Source organism: Thalassophryne amazonica, chromosome 3 (genome assembly GCF_902500255.1).
Source record: "Thalassophryne amazonica chromosome 3, fThaAma1.1, whole genome shotgun sequence".
Lineage (NCBI taxonomy): Eukaryota > Metazoa > Chordata > Actinopteri > Batrachoidiformes > Batrachoididae > Thalassophryne > Thalassophryne amazonica.
Window position 1 is genome coordinate 6,267,749 of NC_047105.1, and position 24,615 is coordinate 6,292,363.

At 45.9% G+C, this 24,615-nt stretch overlaps 1 protein-coding gene across 2 annotated transcripts in view; it reads right to left on the reverse strand.

Moving 5' to 3' along the window:
* Positions 1-24,615, reverse strand: part of il17rd (interleukin 17 receptor D) — a 114,895-nt gene that overhangs the window by 30,191 nt on the left and 60,089 nt on the right. For both annotated transcript variants that reach the window (XM_034165200.1, XM_034165207.1), the window contains exons 4-7: positions 13,883-14,001; positions 13,524-13,644; positions 13,385-13,429; positions 13,149-13,300 (exon numbers count right to left, since the gene is read on the reverse strand). In XM_034165200.1, the coding sequence (XP_034021091.1) occupies positions 13,149-13,300; positions 13,385-13,429; positions 13,524-13,644; positions 13,883-14,001 (437 nt within the window). The remainder of the gene's footprint in view (positions 1-13,148; positions 13,301-13,384; positions 13,430-13,523; positions 13,645-13,882; positions 14,002-24,615) is intronic.

The following is a 24,615-nucleotide window of genomic DNA, read 5'->3' on the forward strand; positions in this document are numbered from 1 at the left end:
ACACAGCCTCCGTACGGCTCCGGAGGGTTTATGTATGCTTCAGGGGAAGGTGGGGGGGTTCGTTGAACGACCAGCGGAATGTCTGTTTCAGGCCTCCGGTCAGCAGGGGGAGGTGCTGCAGCAGCGCACTGAGCCTGCGCTTCCACCCGGGCGGTGAGAGCCTCCATCCTCCGATTGAGAATCACATTCCGCTCGGTGACTAAGTCCAACCGAGCAGTGAAAGCGGTTAAGATTTGCTGCAGCTCACCTAACACGCCTCCTGCTGACGCCTGTTCACCTCGCTCTTCCATTGGCTGTTCAAGCGATGGTTGACGCCCCTCGGGATCCATGACGCTGGCCGAGAAATCCTGTTGGGAAGGTGTCGTGACACGGACCCACAACAGGGGGCGTTAATAAACGGACAATGGATAAGCCAAAAGTAACAATTTAATTGTTGTGAATCGCACAACGAAATACAGACAATAACAATAATGTGGATTGTCAATTATACACAAGGTGACGTGTGGGCAGGCTCGAAGATAGAAGACGTCTGGCGAGAGAAGAGCCGGATCCCACACAGCTTCCACCACCAACGGATCTGAAGAACACCGCCAAGCCCTGCGCCCCAGGTGGCCACTGTCTTCAGCAGTCAGACCCGGTACTGCTGGCAGAAAACAGAAACAGTTAATGGTGGGTGTGTGAATACACACCCAGCAATCGTGTAAAGCTTAGTTCCTCCGGGAGGGAGAACCTCCACCTCCAGACACAGAATCACCCGTGCAGCTCCTGTCAGACACTTCCCTGGAAGGAGTGAGAGGCGAAGACGTCGCGCTCACACTATCCGCCAATCCAGCTTCAGACTGTATCCACAGGAAAACGGCTGCACACAGAACAATATTCAGTCTCAGAAAACCACAGCAGAGAAGGTTACCTGGAGCGGTAGCTGATTTCTCGGCGAGGAGGTGGAGTTGCAGTCCGGCTTATATGGTGATGAGTTGAGCGAGTGACAGCTGGTGCTGATAAGTGACAGCTGTCACTCCCAGCGGCTCCGACGCCCTCTCGTGCTTGAAGCCCGCACTCCAAGCAGGGCGCCATCTGGTGGTAGTGGGCCAGCAGTACCTCCTCTTCAGCGGCACACACAACATGTGGCCACGAGAGTCCAGAGTTGGAGGAACCACCCATCAGATTCAGTGAAACTGCCGCGGTTGGACTTCCGGTGGAGAGAATGGAGTAGACAGACGTGTCGGGAACCTCTCTCCCGCTTTAAACTTGAATCCCAAAATCGAACTTTTTTATTCTTAAACTGGGCAAGATTGTTACTAGGGATTATATTCACTAGAAAACAAAGCCAAAATGCCTAAATCTCAACCAGAAAAGAACACTTAGTCTGCTAAAGCTAGCTCCCACTCGGACCAAGCTAAAGCTAGCAACAACGCCACACCAGGCGCGGACTCTGAGGTACTGAGAGCAATAAAAGAGCTGAGAGAGGAACTTCAAGGTGGCACTGCACTTAACCTGGACAAACTAAGTCAAGAAATACATGAAAAGCTGGACAGATTTGGCAAAGACTTTAACAGTAAGCTGGACAGCGCCGTGAGCGAAGTCAAAAGCCTGGCACGCAGAATGGATGAAGCAGAATCACGAACAACACAAGTGGAGAGCTGGGCAGAAGAAGCCACCAAACTACTGTGCACATGTTTGGAGCAGCAGAGAAAACTTCAGCTTAAAGCTACTGATATTGAATCAAGGTTACACAGGAATAATGTCTGTATTTTTAACTTTCCAGAGGGCATCGAGGAAAATAAGCCCATCCCGCAGTTTATCGAGAGCTTTCTTAAAGAACACCTGCAAATACCTTGTGACCTGAGGATCCAGCACGCCCACCGCTCCCTGGCAAGCAAACCACCACCCGGCGCCCCTCCAAGAGCTGTCATTGTCAATTTCCTGGAATATTCAACGAAGGAGCTGGTCTTGAGAGAAGCGTGGAAAAAGAAAAAAGTTCATGTGGGCTCCAAGTCTATTTACTTCGATCATGACTATCCTCCAGCGATCGTGGCCAAGCGCAAGGAATACAGCGTGATCAAGAAAACACTCAAAGAAAAAGCAGTGCGCTTTCAAACCCCATTCACCAATATGAGGATACACTGGGAATCGGGCGCGCGCGCTTACAGCAGTGCGCAGCATGTCTACGAGGAGCTGCGGCGCCGTGGCTTTGATGTGGAGGTGCCTGTCCCAGAGGACAAAGTGATCTGTGCAGTGACCCGGCTCCGGGAGCTTCTGGGATGGCAGCAAGTGGACAGTGGCGGATTTGCAGTGACACAAAGAGCTAAGACCAAACTGCGGAGCTTCCAGAGAGAAACAGACGAGTAGAATGACGCGGAGCATTCTCTTGATTAAAGGGCAGCGAATCATCGGCTTTGTTTTCTTCTTTCAGCTAAACCACAAATGTGGGAAAGAAGGCAACCCTTACTACTTATTTTTAGTTGGACATAAAGGATAGAAGTGTTTACTCAGATAGACACATCAGCTATCCTTTTTGGGCCCTCTCCATCTGAGAGGCTTTCCCTTGGACCCCCCAACAGGGTCAGAACAGAGGAGGTGACTCTTCTTTTTGGAAGTCAAGTTTTTTGATATGTTTTTTCCGGTTCCATATTGTGTTATTGTTCATTTGTTACTTGGGGTCACTGTTTTAAATGTGCATTACAGAGTTTTACAGCTTCTGAATGTTAAATGACATACAAATAGCATCTTTGAATGTAAACGGTCTAAGTGGTCCAGTAAAACGGAAAAGGATTCTCACAAAAATTAAAAAAGACAGAATACAGGTTGCTTTCTTACAGGAAACGCACGTCAATGACTGAGCATGGAAAATTTAAAGGCTTTGGGTATACCAATGCATTTTATAGTTCTTGTAAAAATACCAGACAAAGGGGGGTAGTAACTCTTATCTCTAACTCTGTAAATTTTGAAGCTGACACTAAAGTTGCAGACAAGGAGGGCAGGTATATAATAGTAAAGGGGAGGGTGGATAATGTGGTGGTCACATTTGCTAACGTCTATGTCCCACCTGACAGTGATAGAAAATTTCTCAAATCGCTCTTTGATATAATTATCACCAACAGTGATGTAATACTGATCTGTGGTGGAGATTAGAATACAATTCAAAATTTTTCTCTAGACACAACAAGTTGTAAAAGACAAAAAACATATAGATCCAAAGATCTGAGGGCCTTAATTAAACAATCCGGGGTATGCCACATCTGGAGAGACCTGAACCCTAAAGACAAGGTTTTTACTCATTACTCTCTCACACATAAAGAGCACTCAAGACTTGATTTCTTTTTGTTAAATAATGTTGATAGACACAGAGTGAAGGAGTGCTCAATTGGCACATCTGATATATCAGACCACCACATTATCTATCTGTCATTGCAACTGTCTAACATACCAAAGGTTACTCTGTGGAGATTAAATATTGCGATACTCAATAAAGAAGCCATAGTAAAAGAAATAAAAAAGGAAATAGCAGAATGTATAGAGGTTAATGACAATGGTCAAGTGAGCCCAACTATGGTGTGGGATACAGTTAAAGCAGTGTTGAGGGGGAAACTCATTTCGAGGACATCCTATTTAAAGAAGGTGAGAAGAGAAACATACGACAATTTGGAAAAAAATTAAGAAATCTTGAACTCGAATTAATACACAATAGTGACAAAAAACTGTTAGATAAAATAAAACACACTAAACACCAAATAAATGATTTAGTCCAGGAAGAATTAGAAAAACGGTTAAGATTTTGTAAACAAACCTTCTATGAATCAGGCCCCAAAGCAATAAAAATATTAGGGAGACGTCTTCGGACACAAGAGCAAAAACATGCAGTCCTCGGAATCAGGGACCCCTCCTCAGGTAAATTGACTCATGACATAAAACAAATCCATACTATCTTTGAAAAATATTATGAAAAATTGTATTGAAGCCCCTCCCCAGTTATGGACAGTGATATCACTCATTACTTATCTCAACTAGATTTGCCTTCACTAGGAATAACGCAAAATGAAGTCCTAACCGCTCCCATTACTAGAAAAGAATTAGATACTGCAATTGGCCATCTTAAAAACTCTAAAATGCCTGGCAGTGATGGATACCCTAATGAGTGGTATAAATTATTTAAACAAGATCTTGCACCTTTATTGCTAAAATCATTTAATTGGACATTAGACAGAGCTGAAATATCCCCATCCTGGAGAGAGGCAATCACATCTGTCATACCCAAAGAAGGTAAAAACAAAGAATATTGCGAATCCTACCGCCCCATCTCAATTTTAAATGTAGACTACAAACTGTTTACCCATATTATGTCCAAAAGACTAGAGAACTATTTACTGGAGGTTATACACGAAGACCAGACAGGATTCATAAAAGGTCGACAAACACATGATAGCATAAGACGAACACTGCATATTATTGAGGAAGCAAAGAAACAGAAACTGAACATGGCCTTAGTAAGCCTAGACGCAGAGAAGGCCTTCGATCGGGTCAGCTGGCCATTTTTATACAAAGTACTGGAACGACTTGGATTTAACAGTAAATTTATCACTTGTATACAGACGCTTTATAACAATCCAATAGCTAGAATCAAAATTAATGGTCATCTGACATCTAGTTTTCAATTGTATAGGGGAAATCGTCAGGGTTGTGGGCTCAGCCCCTCCCTCTTTGCTTTATTTATTGAGCCTCTGGCTCAGGCAATACGACAAAATGATGAAATTTAAGGTATCACAATAGCTAACACTAACCATGTAATAGCCCTGTTTGCCAATGATATCATCACTTACCTACAGAATCCTAATGAAACAATTCCAAAACTTATGTCAATTCTAAAAGAGTTTGGGCATTTGTCAGGTTATCACTTAAATATTACTAAGACCCAAGTCTTGACCATCGACTATCAACCAAGTAATTTAATAAGACAACAATACAAACTAAAATGGGACACAAAACAGTTAAAACATTTAGGTGTGTTCATCACACAGGAATTTGATCATCTCTTTTCCTTAAATTTTAATAAAATAGTTGACTCGATACAGAAGGACATTAGTCGATGGTCATCACTTACATTGGATTTTGGTTCAAGAATAGAGACAGTGAAGTTTAATATTTGACCAAGATTTTTATATTTTTTTATGGCACTGCCCATTATAATTCCAGACTCACATTTTAATACTTGGAACAAACTAATTTCACGTTTTATATGGGCAGGTGCCAGACCAAGGGTTAAATTTAAAACACTCCAAATATGTAAAGAAAGTGGTGGCTTGGCTGTTCTTAATCTGAAAGAATATTATTTTGCAGCCCAATTAAGAAATATAGCATGTTGGTGTTCCCCTGAATTTGAAACAGGATGGAAACAAATTGAGATAGATTTAGAGCCTATACCACCAATGGCGTTATTTGGAGACAGTATGAACAAGCCAAACAGCAAAAACTGTATTGTAAAGAACATTTTATATGGCATAGAATAATCAGAAAATATAATTAGTTGAAGACAGTTGGCATTTTGGTCTGGCCCTCCTTCTTTTCACGGTTTCAACCAGGCAAGTTGGATTCCACATTCTCAACTTGGAAAGAAAAAGGTTTATCAGCTCTGTGTACATTTATTGAGGGAAATACTTTTAAATCTTTCGGAAAATTGAAAGTAGAATTTAATTTGGATAATTCAGACTTATTCAGATATCTGCAGGTTCGTCATTTTTATAATGTTGAAATTAAATCTGATGACCCCAGCACAAATAATGTTTTTTTGAAAGTATTCACAGATGCTTATAAACTTTTACCTAGTAAAACAGTATCCAAACTTTACAGAGAGTTGCAAAAACAAAAAGGTAATAACACATTTTATATAAAATCTAAATGGGAAGAAGAACGCAGCATTGTCCTGTTAGAGGGTGATTGGCTCAAGATGTGCAATACACAACAAACCACAACAAGCTCCAAAAGGTGGAGGGAATTTGGGTGGAAGTGCCTCATGCGTTTCTTCATTACTCCTCAAATTACAGCTAAAGTACAAGGGTTTGATCAGCCGTGTTGGAGACAATGTGGTCACTCGAATGCCAATCACTCTCACATTTTTTGGACATGTACAAAATTAAAACCTTTCTGGGACAATGTATTTGAAACAACACAAAGTATTTTCTCATATGCAATTCCCAGGGATCCCCAAATCTATCTCCTGGGCCTTCTAACAGAAGAGGTTTTTCAGAAAGAGGACATGTACTTTTGTAAAGTTTTGTCAGTTGCATCAAAAAAAGCTATCACAAGGAACTGGATTAAACCCGACGCTCCAAGTCTTAATCATTGGCTGCACATTATAGAAGAAATCTACATTATGGAGAAACTGACCTTTTCTCTTAGACTTAAAGGACATGTCTTTTTAAAATGCTGGGAAAAAATGGTTAGAATACACACAAAATGTAAACTAAATGTAAACAGTGACCCACGTTTTGTTTGTTTTGTTACTGCAAAAACTCCAATAAAAAATAAGTATAAAAAAAGAAGAAACTGCCGCGGTTTTTCACCGAATCTCGCTCAAAACCCACACCTTCTCAGGTTTTGGCACGAAGGATAACAAACTTCAATTTTAGATGTTGTATTACATAAATGCCTACACTCGACAGTTCATCTCTATATCAGCCTGCAAGCTGATCTCACACACACACTCTGCCTCCTCACTTCACCCTGTACTCCAGCCCCGCCCCCAGATGGGCGGGCCGTTTCCCCTCAATGTGGATCAATGAATTATGTGTTTATGGTTGAAAGATGTTGCTTACCAACCACTAGAGCAAGCACACAGGCAAGTGCTAAGGAAAAACTCCCTGTGATGATTTGAGGAGGAAACCTCAAGCAGACCAGAATCAAAGGGGTGAACCTCTGCTTGGGCCGTGCTACCGACACAATTGACAATACGAATATACAGGAAATTTTGAGTCCATACTGGTGCACAGGATGGGAGGCTTGCAGAAGAAGACACTCCAATCACTGGATGGAGCCGCACCTCAAACAGAGAGGAAAAAACAGAATCAGATGGCAGAAAGACAACAAATAGTATAATTTGTCAGCATTAAGCAACAAGAAAAAAAGAAGAAATACTAAGGTGATCGCTGGCCACTAGCCCTAAGCTTCACTAACAGACCCAGACTTTAGATAAAGTTGAGGCCGTGGCCCACTGTCTTTACTAATAAAATGAATTTAAAAGGGTAAAAAGCATAGCAACATACTTTGCCAGTATGCTAGCCATACGAAAGGAAAAATAAGTGCGTCTTAAGTCTAGTGAGAGGTGTAATGTGGTCAAACTTTCTGCTTCATGTCAAAAGTCTGGCAGCAATATTTTAAACGAAATGGAAACCCCTAATGCTGGACTGCAGTAAACCAGAAAATAGAACATTGCAGTAGTCCAATCTGGAAGAGACAAATGCATGAATCAGGGTCTCAGCATCAGCCACAGACAGGATGGGACGAATCTTTGCAATATTTTGCAGGTGGAAGAAAGTAGTACTCGTAATATCTCTAATATGGAGGTCAAAGGACAACGTAGGATCAAAAATTACCCAAGGTTCCTCACTATGTCAGTGTGATATATGACACATGAGCCTAGGCTGAGCATTAACTGGTCAAATTGATGTTGATGTCTCACTTGACCAAGAACCATCATTTCAGTCTTTTCAGAGTTTAAAAGTAGGAAGTTGCGTGACATCCAACTTCTCACTGATGCAAGGCAATCTTCTAAGGATTTTATGTTTATGAGATTACCAGCAGTTATCGGCATGTATAACTGAGTATCGTCAGCATAGCAGTGAAAGGTAACCCCAAAACGCAGCAGTATGTGCCCAAGGGGTGCTATATAAAGGGAGAAAATCAGGGGGCCTAAGACGGACCCCCGTGGAACCCCAAATTTCATGTCACTTAGTTTAGAGGTAGTGTTATTGTACAAAACACAGTGAGAACTGGTCAAGTATGACATCAACCATGCAAGCGCACTCCCCGCAATCCCAAAATGATTATCTAGCCTATCGAGTAGAATATGATATGATATGATGATCCACGGTATCAAACGCAGCACTAAGATCTAACAGAACAGTAGTGGTGTCTGAATCCATTGCAAGCAGAATGTTGTGAAAGTGTCGTGACACGGACCCACAACAGGGGGCGTTAATGAACGGACAATGGATAAGCCAAAAAGTAACAATTTAATGTTGTGAATCGCACAACAACGTACAGACAATAACAATATGGTGGACTGTCAATCATACACCAGGTGACGTGTGGGCAGGCTCGACGATAGAAGACGCCTGGAGAGAGAAGAGCTGGATCCCCACACAGCTTCCAACACCAACGGAGCTGAAGAACACCGGAGCCGCCAAGCCCTGCGCCCCAGGTGGCCGCTGTCTTCAGCAGTCAGACCCGGTACTGCTGGCAGAGAACAGAGACAGTCCAGATGAGTGTGAGTTCGCACACTCAGTAATCCCACAGTCTGTATTAAGTAAAGGAGGGAAAACCTCCACCTCCAATCACACACACTCGTGCAGCTCCTGGTCAACCACTTATCTGGGTTGGGGTGTGAGGCGAAGCCGTCGCTGTCACACCAAACGCCAATCCCTCAGGTAAGGACACACTCCAGGAAAAACGGCTGCAATAGAAGTTCAAGTTATTACACACACAGTGTTAGTCAGCAGAGAAATTACCTGAATGGTAGTTGATTTCTCGGCGAGGAGGTGGAGTTGCAGTCCGGTCTTTGTAGTGGTGGTGATGGGTGACAGCTTGTGTTGATTAATGACAGCTGTCACCTCCAGCAAAGCCGACGCCCTCTCGTGCTTGAAGCCCGCACTTCAAGCAGGGCGCCATCTTGTGGTGGTGGGCCAGCAGTACCTCCTCTTCAGCGGCCCACACAACACAGAAGATCATTCACCACTTTAGTGAGAGCCGTCTCTGTGCAATGATATTTTCTAAAAGCAGACTGCAGTGGTTCAAAAAGATTATTCTCAGTAAGGTGGTCCACGTGTTGCCGTGACACCACCTTTTCCAGAATTTTAGAGCAAAATGATAGCTTTCATATCGGCCTATAGTTTTTCAATACACTAGAGTCGAGATTACATTTCTTAAGTAATGGTTTAATCATTTCAGATTTGAAACATTTAGGAACAGATCCAGAGGCTAATGTCAGATTAATCATTTCCAGCACAGTCGGCCCAAGAGTGGGCCAGAGGTCCTTAAACAGTTTTGTTGGTATAGGATCAAATAAGCAGGTTGTGCTTTTTGTAGACGTTACGAGTTTCATCAGCACGCCTAGTGAGATACTATCACATTCTGTAAACCTCGGTAATACCTCAGTAATGGCAGACACCTCAATAGCAGGATGTAGTGGCTGGATTAAGGCATGCTGGGATATGTTTAACCTAATGCTGTCTATTTTCTTGTCAAAGTAATTCAAGAAATCTTGTTTGAGAAGTATAGAGAAGGTCAGAAGGAGTCACACTGTGTGTTTGTGGATTTAGAGAAGGTTTATGATAGGGTGCCAAGAGAAGAGCTGTGATATTGTATGAGGAAGTCTGGAGTGGCAGAGAAGTATGTGAGGGTAGTGCAGGACATGTACAAGGATAGTGTGACAGCGGTGAGATGCGCAGTCAGAATGACAGACTCATTCAAGGTGGAGTTGGGATTACACCAAGAATCAGTTGAGTCCTTTCTTGTTTGCAATGGTGATGGACAGGTTGATTGATGAGATCAGACAGGAGTCTCCATGGACTATGTTGTTTGCAGATGACATTGTGATCTGTAGTGAGAGTAGGTTGAGTCCAGCCTGGATAGGTGGAGATATGCTTTGGAGAGAAGGGGAATGAAAGTCAGTAGAAGCAAGACTGAGTACATGTGTGTGAATGAGAGGGAGCCCAGTGGAATAGCGCAGTTACAAGGAGTAGAAGTGGCGTAGAGTAGTATTAGATAAGTTTAAATATTTGGGGTCAACTGTCCAAAGTAATGGGCAGTGTGGGCTCTACCACACTCAGCTGAAGAACAGGGTGCAGGCAGGGTGGAGTGGGTGGAGAAAGGTGGCAGGAGTGATTTGTGAGTGAAGAATATCAGCAAGAGTGAAGAGGAAAGTTTACAAGACAGTAGTGAGACCAGCTACGTTACACGGCTTAGAGATGGTGACACTAACAAAAAGACAGGAGGCGGAGATGTTGTGATTCTCTTTGGAGTGACGAGAACGGACAGGATTAGGAATGAACACATCAGAGGGACAGCTCAGGTGGGACAGTTTGGAGACAAAGTCAGAGAGGCGAGACTGAGATGGTTTGGACATGTGCAGAGGAGGGATCCAGGGTATATAGGGAGAAGGATGCTGAGGATGGAGCCACCAGGCAGGAGGAGAAGAAGAGGGAGGACAAAGAGGAGGTTTATGGATGTGCTGAGTAGGGATGAGCGAGTCCACCACTATCTGTATCTGTATCTATTCAACCATCTAGATTATCTGTATCTGTACTTGGGATGGGCAGGGTCTAAACGGGAAGTGGGTATAGTTTAACCAGAAATGAGTGGGGCTTAAATCGGTACATCATTTTAAGCCTGAAATTGATATGGATTGATCAGAAGTTGCTATATTTACTGTTTATTTGAAAACTATTTACAGAACAGCCTCAAAACTGAGATTCAAATCAATGATTTTGATCACAAAAGTAAGCCTGAAATTGATATGGATTGATCAGAAGTTGCTATATTTACTGTTTATTTGAAAACTATTTACAGAACAGCCTCAAAACTGAGATTCAAATCAATGATTTTGATCACAAAAGTAAGAGAACTATTTACAGAACAAGTTTTTTATGAACTCAGAACATGAATATTCTTAAGTGTATGAATGAATACTTACAGAACAGCCTCAGAATTGAGATTCAATGTTTTTGATCACAGTAGTAAAGTAACTATTTTACAGAACAAGTTTTTATAAACTCAGAACATGAATATTCCTAAGTGTGTAAATGAATAACAGAACAGAATTGACATTCAATGTAGTAGGAAATTATCAACTACCAAGTACGCATGAACAAGAGTTCTCATACTCAACACAACTTTCTTTGTTTATTTTATGATCAAACTGTGATTTTTTTTCAATTATTTATTTATTTTTACTACGTAACGTTCTTGGCATTTTGATTAAGGTGTCTGTGCGTGTGTGTCTGTGTGAATGTGTGTGTGACTGAGTGAGAGGGAGAGAGAGAGGTTGTTCTAAGACTGTTTATTTTTTAATAATCTGTGTGAACTTGGTGATTCATGCAAACATCCAGTGATGGCAAACAGGGAAATAATATGGCAGCCTTGTTCACTGTATTCTTCTCAAAAGCACCGCGTTCAGTATAAGCAAAATTTTCCAACTGACTTTATATCACCAACAAAACAAAGAGCAAACAAACGGTTAAAAATGACTGATGCGACAAGGCGTTTTCAGCTCTGTCTTGTCAAATGCACCACGTATGATACAAAACAAGTTCACCAAGTAACTTTAAATACCATACAAACCCAAATAGAGGCTAACTGAAGAAAACTTAAGGAGTACTGAGAGAACGTGAGGTAGAATCAAGCCAAGCACAGAGAAAGAGATCCGTTTGTGTGTGTGTGTGTGTGTGTGTGTGTGTGTGTGTGTGTGTGTGTGTGTGTGTGTGTGTGTGTGTGTGTGTGTGTGTGTGTGTGTGTGTGTGCGTGCGCGAGAGGGTGCAGAGATGTATCTGTGTAGGGAGGGGCGGGCGCTGTGTGTGACTGACTGCCCAATCACAGAGTGTGAAGACAGTCAGTTAGCCAATCAGGATTTTCCTTCAGCACGAGCACAGATATTGATGAGTTTTACTCGTATCATGCTCGTGCTCATCAAAAATGCTTTATCCATACCGGATAGTCGTTTCAGACGTGTATCTGGCTCAAGCCTAGTGCTGAGGGACCACATGCAGGTGGTTGGTGTGACAGAGGAAGATACAGAGGACAGGGTGGAAACAACTGTTCTACTATGGCGGCCCCTAATGGGAGCAGCTGAAAGAAGTAGTAGTATTGTGGTGTGTGTGCACGCGTGCCCATGTGTGCGTGTGTGTTCGACCAAAGGGAGATGGGGTCCCAGCCGTGCTTGACACCATTGTAAAAGATGTCAAAGCCCCCTCTGTTGGACAAACTATGTAAGGAAACCATTTCCAACAGCCAAAGTGTTTTTCTGCATTGTTTATTCAGTAAAAGCTTTCATATCAGCAAAAATAATGCTGAAACTATTATGTTCCTGAAAGTCTCATATCAGCCCCCCAGGCTCATATATGATCTGTTGGGCTCTCATTCCTACCTCTCCTATGTCTTTGTTCCAGCCAACCAATCAAACCATAGACTGGCTTCAAACAACACTTAAGACTAACCTTGGTCTAGTCCATGTTTAATCTTGGTCTAGACTTGGCCTCATCTAGTTCTAGTGTTGGTGTAGTCTGAGTCTTGTCTGGTACTAGTCTTGGTCTTGTGTGGGTCCAATCTTGGTCAAGTCTGGGTCTAGTCTTGGTCTAGTCTGGGTCTAGTCTTGGTCTAATCTAGGTCTAGTCTTGGTCTCATCTGGTTCTAGCCTTGGTCTAGTCTTGGTCCAACCTTGATCTATACTGGTTCTAGTCTTGATCTACTCTGAGTCTAGGCTTAGTCTAATCTGGATCTAGTCTTGGTCTAGTCTTGGCCTAGTCGGTATAGCCTGGATCTACTCTTTCATGTCGTCTTGGTCTAGTCTGTCTAATCTTGGTGTAGTCTGGGTCTAGTCCTTCAAGTAGTCTGGGTCTAGTCTTGGCATAGTCTGTCTAATTTGGGTCTATTAAAAAATTCCCAGCCAGAAGACGTTATCACTTTTTTCCCCACAAACTCATTCTGTGGAAAAGAACAAATTGGAGGACTTTTATTTTGAAATCACAGTTTGATTGTGCAGTTGAACTATGCGCCGTGTTGTGAAGCTGCTATAATCTAATAAATATAGAATCTAACATGATGGCATGTTTTCTCTTCAAACAGAGTGTATCGTGTCTGCACACGGCAGCAGTAAATCACTCAAACACTGCGATAAATCTGAATGATGGCGATGAGGCACGTGCAGCGTGTCTCTGTCTTACTGGTTTGCAGCGCTGCAGTCTGAAGGCAGAGTCCTGTCGCAGTTTGTAGTAGAGGTAGTAGAGGCTGAAGCCAAAGGAGGGCGGAGCCTGATCGAACGCAATATGGAGGTTTGAACCCAGCTGAGACACGTTCAGGCTCCTCGGCCGCCAGACTGTACAAACAAGAATGGCAACGTCACCGCCACTGGACTAACCACGTGCTTATATGGTTATGATGATGTCACGAAGGAACTTACAAGGCTTACACACCAGGCTGCCGGACCCCAGCAGAACCTCACAGGCTGGAAGACAGAAGGGCGAGGATTAGTCTGGACTCTAACCACTCTCCAAACCTGTCAATCAAACAGCTGACTGATCCTGTGATGATGGACTCACAGTTGGTCCGGAGAAATGACGGCGCGAAGAAGCTCTCGTTCATCAGGGACGGGAAAGGAACCACGCGCAGCATGTAGTCGGTGTCAAAGGTCAAGCCTGTGAACGGCTGACTGCTCAGCTTCTGTGACAAAATTAATAATAATAAAAAAAAATTAGTGCGTGTGCATCAGTGAAGTAAAGTGTGGACCCAGTTTACAAGTCCACCAGTACCGACGTTGCGCCAAACAAGTAGATCAGAAAATAAACATTTCTACACGTAACAACATCTGAAATGTGGAGAAAATTCTGTAGGAAAACTGCAGATCTGGCAGCCGGGTTTGGTGGGAATGTGTGCAGGAGGGCCGAGGTTTGGTTCTCACCGTGTTCCTGTAGGAGAAGTTGAGCTGTCGAGGTTCTTTGAGCAGGAGATGTTGACACTGTTTGACATCTGGATTCTTGTCCTCCAAATAAACCCTGAATCCTCGGATGTGTTCGATCCCTGCACAGACAACACGACCACAAACTTCATCCTCCATCTGCTTTTCATCTGCTTTTGTCTCTTTCCTACTAAGTGTCTTTTCCTCTCCACCTTTCCTTCCTTCATTTGCAGTTCTGGTTCATACTCGTTTTGACTCATTTCCTTTCTTGTGTCCTCCGGTTCTCTTCAACTTGCCTCCTTTCCTTTCTCACTTCTCTCTGTTTTCCCTCCTCGCCTCCTTTCTCAGAATCTTCCTGCTGTGCTTCCTTTCCTTTCTATTATTCTTACATTGACTCCTTCCTATCCTTACCTCCTCTCTGCTTCTCTTATACTTGTCTCCTTTACATGATCTTCTCCTTTCCTTTCTTACTTCTCTTTTTCCCCTCCTTGCCTCCTTTCTTAGAATCTTCCTGCTGTGCTTCCTTTCCTCTCCACTATTCTTATATTGACTCTTTCCTCTCCATGTTTCCTCTCTGCTTATCTTAAAGCCTTCATTACATTCTCAACTTCTCCTTTCCTTTCTCACTTCCTTTCCTTTAACCTCCTTGGTCTTCGTGTCCTCTCATTTTTTGCTCTCCCATTGTCTCCTTAATTCATTGTTTGTCTGCTTCCTACGCTCTCCTTTTCTTTCATTTCTCTTTTCTCTTTTCTTTGTCACAGACATTCCCCTGCTTCTCATTGTCTCCTTGATTCCTTTGGTCTTCGTTCCTTTATTTCACACCTGTTATATCCTTCCCGTGCTTCTTATTTTCTTGTTTCCTTTTCTCAGTTTTGATCTCCATTCATCTCCTTTCTCTGCTTCTCATCCAGCTATTCCCTCTTTTCCTAATCTTCAACCTCATTTTATTTCTTTTCCTCTTTCCTTTCCTTTCTTACCTCCTCTTACCCTCTTTATCTCCTCCTCATTTTATGTTTCCTGTTGTTTCTCCCCTTCAGTTCCTACTTTGCTTCCTTTCTATTCCTCATTCTCTCCTTGCATTCCATCCTTCTCCTCTTCTCTCATTTCCTCATTTTCAATTTTCTTTTCCTGCTGTTAACCCCCTCCTTGATTCCTTTCCTTCTCTACATATTTTCCCTGCATATTCTGGTCTCCTTCTCAGATGTCCTTCTCTTTATTTCTCCTTTCCTTACCCTTAAACCTCTCTGTCCTAATTATTCACTCCTCCTGTTCTTTGCTCTTCTCGTTAACTTTGTTTACAGCCTTGTTTCATTCCCTTCTTTTGGTCCCACCTTGTTTCTTTTCCTTCTTTCTTTGCTTCCACTGCTTTGTGTCTCGTCTCCTTTTAAATTTGTCTCATCTTTAGCTGATAGTTCTTTTCTTCGTCTCCTTCTGTCGTGCACATTGAAAACTCTCCTCCCTTGTAATTACACCTTTACATCCACACATTTTTCCTATTAGCCGTGTGTGTCTTTGAGGAGCAGCAGAACTGGTTTTTGTGTCTTCAGGCAGACCCCCCCCCCCGCTATGTTTATTTGATCCATGTATAAATGCAGGAGATTCTTAAAGGAGTTTTCCACATTTTACATGTTTTATTTTGTTCTTAACTCACAGCACTGAACAGAGGCTGTGGAAGGGGGGCCTTCTTTCATCCCCCCACTATTTATTTATGTCAAAATACAATAACAATAATAAAAAGAAGAAAAACTCCTCCACTTGGGGCAGCAACTCTCCCCTGACCCAGAGGGGTCAACCCAGAGTTTTCCGACAGAGGACCATGGTCTCAGAGCCCAGCCGCTTTACACTCGGCCTCAAACCTGCTCACTGCACATTGGAGGTCAACCCGTGATGAAGCCAACAGAACTACATCATCTGCAAAAAAGCAGAAATGCAACTGTGACGTCACCAAACTGGACACCTTCCAGTCCTGACTGCACCTTGAAATCCTGTCCATGAACATCACAAACAGGATTGGTGACAAGGGGCAGCCCCGGGGAGTCCAACTCCCACCGGAAATGGGCCTGATGTAATGCTGAGAATGTGGACACAGCTCTTACTTTCATCATATAGAGACCGGATCTCACATTGCAGCAAATCTGATACCCCATATTCCCGCAGCACCCCCTACAGGATACGCAGAAGGACCAGGTCATACACCTTTTCCAAGTCCACAAAACACATGTAGACTGGTTGGTCAAACTCCCAAGACCCTCCAATATCATTGCGTGGGTAAAGAGCTGGTCCACTGTTACACATTCAGGACAGAACCTGCATTGTTCCTCCTGAATATGAGGTTCGACTAACGTTCTAAAGGCACCTTGACACTTGTACAAATCTGATCCCCACACTGGCACACAATCTGGCGTGTCAATAAGCAAACTCGCCGTAATCTCTTTTAAACTGTGCACGGCTGCGTGCCAGTGTGCAAAGAAATTTTGAAATGTTCAAAATGTGTTTCTGGCACGCATAAATTTTGTGCCACTTACATGAAGTAGTTGCAATCTAATCATGAACATTGCACATCCTATTCGAAAACAGTGTCAATGTTGTGTGGGACGCTGAATAGGAGGTACTGCTGGCCCACCACCACCAGATGGTGCCCTGCTTGGAGTGCGGGCTTCAAGCACGAGAGGGCGTCGGAGCCACTGGGAGTGACAGCTGTCACTCATCATCAGCACCAGCTGTCACTCATACAACTCATCACCATCACCATAAAGGCCGGACTGCAACTCCACCTCCTCGCTGAGAAATCAGCTACCATAAGAGGTAATTTCTCTGCTGAACTAAACGCTGAACTAAACGCTGACAAACAGTCCGGAGCCGTACGGAGCTTGTGTTGAGACGTGCGCGGACTTCTTGATGCAGTGCTCGCTCGTCTTTTCACAGCGTCCCGTCATGTACGCGTCAGACACTAGCAGGGTGGCTTACGTTATAAATTTGCTTCGAGGAGAGGCACGCGCCTGGGCTACGGCGCTCTGGGAGCAGAATTCACGGCTCCTAACGACATATGCTGGGTTTGTGCGGGAGTTCAGACAGGTGTTCGACCACCCTCATAGAGACGAGACCGCTTCAAGCGTGCTGCTGTCGATAAGACAGGGGTGTCAGAGCGCAGCAAAGTATGCAGTCGACTTCCGCATCACGGCAGCGCGAGCCGGCTGGAATGCTGTTGCGCTCCGCGCCGCCTTTGTAAACGGACTGTCTCTGGTCCTTAAGGAGCACCTGGTGGCGAAGGACGAGCCGCGGAATTTAGACGGGCTTATCGACCTAGTTATACGGTTAGACAACCGATTAACAGAACACTGACGGGAGTGAGACGAAGGGCGTGGTCAGGCACAAGCCATCCCTCTTCCTCCCGGGTCCGAAAGGGAGCCGTCTTCACCACGCTCCACAGCCAGGGAACTCCACGTGACGACAGCTCCCCCTGCTGACATTGCTATGGAAACGAGCAGGGCCAAAAGGCGATCAGATCAGAGACAAAGGACGCTGTTCCATGGGGAGTGTTTTCACTGCAGCTCAACCGAGCACCCGCAGAAAAACTGCCCCAAACGGTCAATACAGCAGCACTTGTCCTTAGAGACTGGGCTAAGGGTAGGTCACAATACCCATGCGGGGAGACCCCAAAAATCTGCAAGCATCCCAGTCACGATCCTGAGTGGGGATCTAACCCTTCACGCCCCAGCACTGGTGGACACGGGGTCGGAGGGGAATCTGCTGGACAGCACATGGGCAAGGGAAGTCGGGCTCCCTCTAGTGGCTCTACCTTCACCTTTGCAGGTACGGGCACTAGATGGCACCCTTCTTCCATTACTCACACACCAGACACAGCCAGTGACATTGGTGGTGTCTGGAAATCACAGGGAGGAGATTGTGTTTTATGTAACACCTTCTACCTCCTGTGTGATTTTGGGTTATCCTTGGATGATAAAACACAATCCCCGGATTGATTAGCCGTCTGGGGTTGTGGCTCAGTGAAGCGAAACCTGCCACCAGAAATGTCTCGGATCCTCGGTTCCGCCTGGTGTGACTGCTAGTGAGGAGGTTAAAGTCCCTCCCAATCTGACGGCGGTGCCAAGTGAGTACCACGATCTTGCTGACATTTTCAGCAAAGATCTGGCGCTCACCCTTCCCCCGCACCATCCGTACGACTGTGCCATTGATTTGATCCCGGGCGTTGAGTACCCGTCCAGCAGGCTGTACAACCTCTCACGTCCTGAGCGAGAAACAATGGAGACCTACATCCGGGACTCATTATCTGCCGGGCTGATCCGGAACTCCACCTCCCCGATGGGTGCAGGTTTCTTTTTTGTGGGCAAGAAAGACGGTGGACTCCGTCCATGCATTGATTACAGGGGGCTGAATGAGATCACGGTTCGCAACTGATACCCTCAGCCCCTGTTAGATTCAGTGTTCACGCTCCTGCATGGAGCCAAATTTTCACAAAGCTGGATCTTAGAAATGCGTACCACCTGGTCCAGATCCGGAAGGGAGATGAATGTAAAACAGCATTTAACACCCCGTTAGGTCACTTTGAGTACCTGGTCATGCCGTTCGGCCTCACTAACGCCCCCGCGACGTTCCAAGCTTTGGTAAATGACGTCTTGCGGGACTTCCTGCATCGGTTTGTCTTCGTGTATCTAGACGATATACTCATCTTTTCCCCGGATCCTGAGACTCATGTTACGCATGTACGTCAGGTCCTGCAGTGGTTGTTGGAGAACCGGCTGTTTATGAAGGGTGAGAAGTGCGAGTTCCACCGTACTTCTTTGTCCTTCCTGGGGTTCATAATCTCCTCCAACTCCGTCGCCCCGGCCAAGGTTGCGGTGGTGAGAGATTGGCCCCAACCAACAAACCGTAGGAAGCTGCAACAGTTCCTCGGTTTTGCAAATTTCTACCGGAGGTTCATCAAGGGCTACAGTCAGGTAGTTAGCCCCCTGACAGCCGTGACCTCCACTAAAGTCCTCTTCACCTGGTCGGATCGGTGCGAAGCCGCATTTAGGGAGTTGAAACGCCGGTTCTCGACTGCGCCAGTCCTGGTGCAGCCCGAACCAAATCGCCAGTTTATGGTTGAAGTGGACGCCTCTGACTCAGGGATAGGAGCTGTGCTATCCCAGAGCGGGGAGTCCGACAAGGTTCTCCACCCTTGTGCCTATTTCTCCCGCAGGTTGACCCCGGCTGAAAGGAATTATGACGTCGGCAATCGGGAACTTCTTGCGGTGAGGGAGGCTATAGAGGAGTGGAGACACTTGTTGGAGGGAGCTTCGGTACCGTTCACGGTTTTCACGGACCATCGGAACCTGGAGTACCTGCGGACCGCCAAGCGTCTGAACCCCAGGCAAGCCCGCTGGTCATTGTTCTTCGGGCGTTTTGACTTTCGGATCACATACCGCCCCGGGACGAAGAACCAACGGTCTGACGCCCTGTCCCGGGTGCACGAGGAGGAAGTCAGGACCGAGCTGTCAGATCCGACTGAAACCATCATCCACAAGTCCACTGTCATGGCCACCCTTACCTGGGACGTGGAGAAGACAGTCCGGGAGGCCGTGACATGTCCAGGCCTGCACCACCTGCACCAGGGGCAAGGCGGACCACCACAAGATCCAAGGCCTCCTCCAGCATCTGTTCGTGCCTCATCGCCCCTGGTCTCACATTGGCCTGGACTTCGTCACGGGCCTCCCGCCGTCCCAGGGCATGACTACCATCCTCATGATAGTGGACCGGTTCTCCAAGACGGCCCACTTCGTGGCCCTCCCGAAGCTCCCGACGGCCCAGGAGACTGCAGACCTCCTGGTCCACCATGTCGTGCGTCTGCATGGGATTCCATCGGACATTGTCTCAGATCGTGGTCCTCAGTTCTCCTCCCAGGTCTGGAGGAATTTCTGCAGGGAACTGGGGGCCACCGTAAGTCTCTCGTCCGGGTACCACCCCCAGATGAACGGACAGGCAGAGCGGGCGAACCAGGAATTGGAGCAGGCCCTCTGCTGCGTGACCTCCGTGCACCCGACGGCCTGGAGTGACCATCTGGCCTGGATCGAGTACGCTCATAATAGCCAAATGTCTCATCTGCCACCGGCCTCTCACCATTCGAGGTATGTTTGGGGTACCAGCTCCCATTGTTTCCACTTGTGGAGGGAGAGGTCGGGGTGCCCTCGGTCCAGGCCCATCTGAGGAGGTGCCGTCGGGTGTGGCGTACCGCCGGCTCTGCCCTGCTCAAAGCCCGGACGAGGGCTAAGGCCCATGCAGACCGCAGGCGTGCCCCGGCCCCTACATATCAGCCCGGGCAGGCGGTTTGGCTATCTACAAAGGACATCCCCCTACAAGTGGAATCCCAAAAACTGAAGGACAGATACATAGGACCCTTCACCATCCTAAAAGTCCTCAGTCCAGCCACAGTGAAGCTAAAGCTGCCAGCTTCACTGCGGATACATCCGGTCTTTCACGTGTCACGACTCAAACCCTGCCACACCTCTCCACTCTGTGCCCCTGTGCCGGCGCCGCCGCCTGCCCGGATCATTGATGGGGAGCCGGCTTGGAGTGTGCGCCGGCTCCTGGACGTCCGTCGGAAGGGCCGGGGGTTCCAGTATTTGGTGGACTGGGAAGGATACGGACCCGAAGAACGCTCCTGGGTGAAGAGGAGCTTCATCCTGGACCCGGCCCTCCTGGCCGACTTCTACACCCGGCACCCGGACAAGCCTGGTTGAGGGGGGGGTCCTGTTGCGTAGGCCGCTGAAGAGGAGGTACTGCTGGCCCACCACCACCAGATGGCGCCCTGCTTGGAGTGCGGGCTTCAAGTACGAGAGGGCGTCGGAGCCACTGGGAGTGACAGCTGTCACTCATCATCAGCACCAGCTGTCACTCATACAACTCATCACCATCACCATAAAGGCCGGACTGCAACTCCTCGCCGAGAAATCAGCTACCATAAGAGGTAATTTCTCTGCTGAACTAAACGCTGACAAACAGTCTGAACTCTTTTTGCAGCCGTTTTCCTGTGGTTTTCCTTATCTGAGGGATTGGCGTTAGGTGTGACCAGCGACGGCTTCGCTTCACCCTCCAACCAGATAAGTGGTTAGACAGGAGCTGCACGAGTGTGTGATTGGAGGTGGAGGTGCTCCCTCCCAAAAGAACACAGACTGTGGGATTACTGAGTGTGAGAACTCACACTCATCAACTCTGTTTCTGTTCTCTGCCAGCAGTACCAGGTCTGACAGCTGGAGACGGTGGCCACCTGGGGATCCAGGACTTGGTGGCTCCGGTGTTCTTCAGATCCGTTGGCGGTGAGGGCCGTGTGGGATCCAGCTCGGTTCTGGACGGACATCTCCTATCCTTAAGCCTGCCCACACGTCACTCAACATATAATTGTCTGTAGTACCAAAAACTGTATTTGTCTGTATTCCGTTGTGCACTTCACAACATTAAATTGTTACTGTTTGGCTTATCCATTGCCGGTTCATTTAACGCCCCCTGTTGTGGGTCCGTGTTCCTACACTTTCACAACAGTCAATGCGTTAATACAGGGCATCTGAACCTGAAATTAGATTATGACGAGATGTTACATCTATAATAAACATAACTTTACAGACACATTATCTAACTCACAAGAAGGAATGAAATGAAACTGTTTTACCAATCCATTCATATATATATATATATATATATATATACACGAGGTCTCTTAGATAATAAACCAACCCTTTTATTTTTTTTTTTAACTATATGGATTTGAATGACATGCGATTACACCAATCATGCTTGAACCCTCGTGCGCGTGAGTTTTTTCACGCGTGTCGGTGACGTCATTTCCCTGTGGGCAGGCCTTGAGTGAGATGTGGTCCCGCCCTCTCGGCTGAATTCCTTTGTTTCACACGCTGCTCGAGACGGCGCGCGTTGCTTTATCAAAATTTTTTCTGGACCTGTGAGGAATATCCGAGTGGACACTATTCGAGAAATTAAGCTGGTTTTCTGTGAAAAGTTTAACGGCTGATGAGCGATTATGGGGTGTTTCTGTCGGTGTAAGGACTTCCCACGGAGCGGGACGTCCTGCAGCGCTTCCAGGCGCTGTCGTCGGCCTGTTTCGAGCTGAAATCATCCTAATTTAAGGCTTAATTCACCCAGGACATCGTGAGAGAACAGAGAAGATTCAGAAGAGGCCGGCATGAGGAATTTATGCGGACATTCCACTGTTTAAGGACATTTTTTTAATGAAAGACGTACGCGCAAATTCGCCGAGTCGTTTCCGTGACGACTCGGCAAATCTGTGTGCGCCGCGACAGGAAAAACACCTCCGTGTTGAAAACCATTTGTAGAATTCAGGCGGCTTTTAATGGCTTTCAACAAGTGAGTAACTGAGAAATTGTTTAACAGCTTGGGCATGTTCCAACTTGCCCGTTAAGATTTCCAACGGAGGTGTTTTTCCTGCCGCGACCCCCCGCGGTCGGGTCCAGCCCGACATGCGACTCTGCCCGCACGTTCTTTCATTACAAAATGACCGTTAACAATGGAATGTCCGAATAAACTCCTCATGCCGACTTCTTCTGAAAGTTCTCTGTTCTCTGACGACTTACTGCGTCAACAGAGCCTGAAATGTGGAAGTTTTCAACTTGAAACGGCGAGACGCTGCCGCCTCGAAGCGCAGATCGCCGTCAGGCGCCGTGGACCGTCCTTAAAGCGACACTACCAGACCAAAATCTCTCATCAGCCGTTAAAATTTTTACCGAAAACCAGCTGAATTTATTGAATGGTGTCCACTCAGTTGTGCCTTACAGTTTTGAAAAAATTTTTATCAAACAAAGCAACAGTCTCTGAGCCATTCCTAAACAATGAAAAAAATCGACGAGCGGGTGGACGACTCCTCACTCAAAGACTGCCCACAGGCGAATGACGTAACCGACAGGCGTGAAAAAACTCTCGCATGCCCACAAGGGTTCAAGCATGTCTGATGTAATCACACGTGATTCAAATCCATATGGTTTTTGAAAAAAATAATAAGGTCGGATACTTTTCTAATAGACCTCGTATATATACAAATCCGCTGCACAACGCGCATGAGACAACCTGCAGCTGTAGATAATTTCTCTGTGTTTCTGTGGGTGATGAGAGAGTGGTTTCATCATCCAAGTTCTGAGACCAAATGCGTGATCGGCTACAAAATTATTATTTTATATAGCATGGCATCTAGCGGGACAAAGCAAGGCGTCCAGTGGGACAAAGCATGGTGTCAATCAGGACGAAGCGTGGCGTCCAGTGGAACAAAGCGGGACGCACTAGCACGACGAACTGCACAGCAGTGCGGGGATCAAATTTGCGCAAGTGTCAAGGTGCCTTAAGTGTCCTGTCTAGTACCCTGGCATAGACTTACCCAGGAAGGCTGAGTAGTGTGATTCCTCTGTAATTGGAACACACTCTCTGGTCCCCTTTTTTAACCCCTGCTAAGCCTGTACATCCCATCAATGGAAAATTTCACTTTTTATTTGTGAGATACTGACAAGCCAAAATGAGGCGGGCGGTAGGGGGTTAAAGATGGGGACCATCACCCCAGTTTGCCAATCCAGAGGTACTGTCTCTAACTTCAATGCAATGTTGCATACTCGTGTTAACCATGACAGCCCAACAACAACCAGAGACTTTAGCAGAGTTACTGCCCCAAGTGGAGGAGTTTAAGTATCTCTGGGTCTTGTTCATGCGTGGGGGTAAATTGGAGTGGGAGATCAATAGATCAATAGACAGATCGGGGCAGCATCTGAAATCTTACGTCGTGGTGAAGAAGGAGCTGAGCCAGAAGGCAAGGTTCTCAATTTAACAGTCAATTTACACTCCTATCCTCACCTATGGTCATGAACTTTGGGTAATGACTGGAAAAATAAGACTGCAGATACAAACAGTGGAAATGAGATTCCTCCATCAGGTATCTTACACTCCTGGACAAGGTGAGCACCTTGATTATCCAGGAGAGACTCTGAGTAGAGCCACTACCTCTTCACCTCAAAAAGGAACCAGCTGATGTGGTGAGGCATGTGGTGAGGATGCCCCCTGGTCATTTCCCTAAGGAGGTCTTTCAGGCACATCTGACTGGCCTCAGACACACTGGAGAGATTATCTTTCCCTTCTGGTTTGGGAACACCTCGGGATACCTGGGGAAGAGTTACAGGACTTGGCCGAGGATAGGGAAGCGTGGGAGGAGCTGCTTGCTCTGCTGCCACTGCAACCTGGACCCAGATAAGTGGCTGAAAATGAATAAATGAATGAATAATAATAAAATAATCCGACTTTGATACAAATACTGAGTAATATCAATTAAACGCTGATACAGCTAATAATACCTACAATAAGATATGATTCAATGAAACAAAGCATTAAAAAAGTGCCTCCTGTCTGACGGCCTCGAGACACCGGCAGCATTTCATGATTGATTAAAATGACTGAAACATGGTGTCAGGAAGTGATTTCAGTGCACGGTCAGAGCAGAACGCTCAGGATGCACAGCTTGGGACCTGCTGCTGCAGCTGCTGTGGTGTCAGACGCGCTGATTAGCTTTGTGCTGACGACAAACCTAAAATCACAACTACTTTTAGTAACATTAACAGATCAACGTGCAAACACAACATTTATCTGCTTGTAAATGAGATCAGCAAACCATGTGACTGCTAACTAATCAAGCTAACTGGCTCAGTGAGCTGCTGACTACACACCACCAGTTAGCT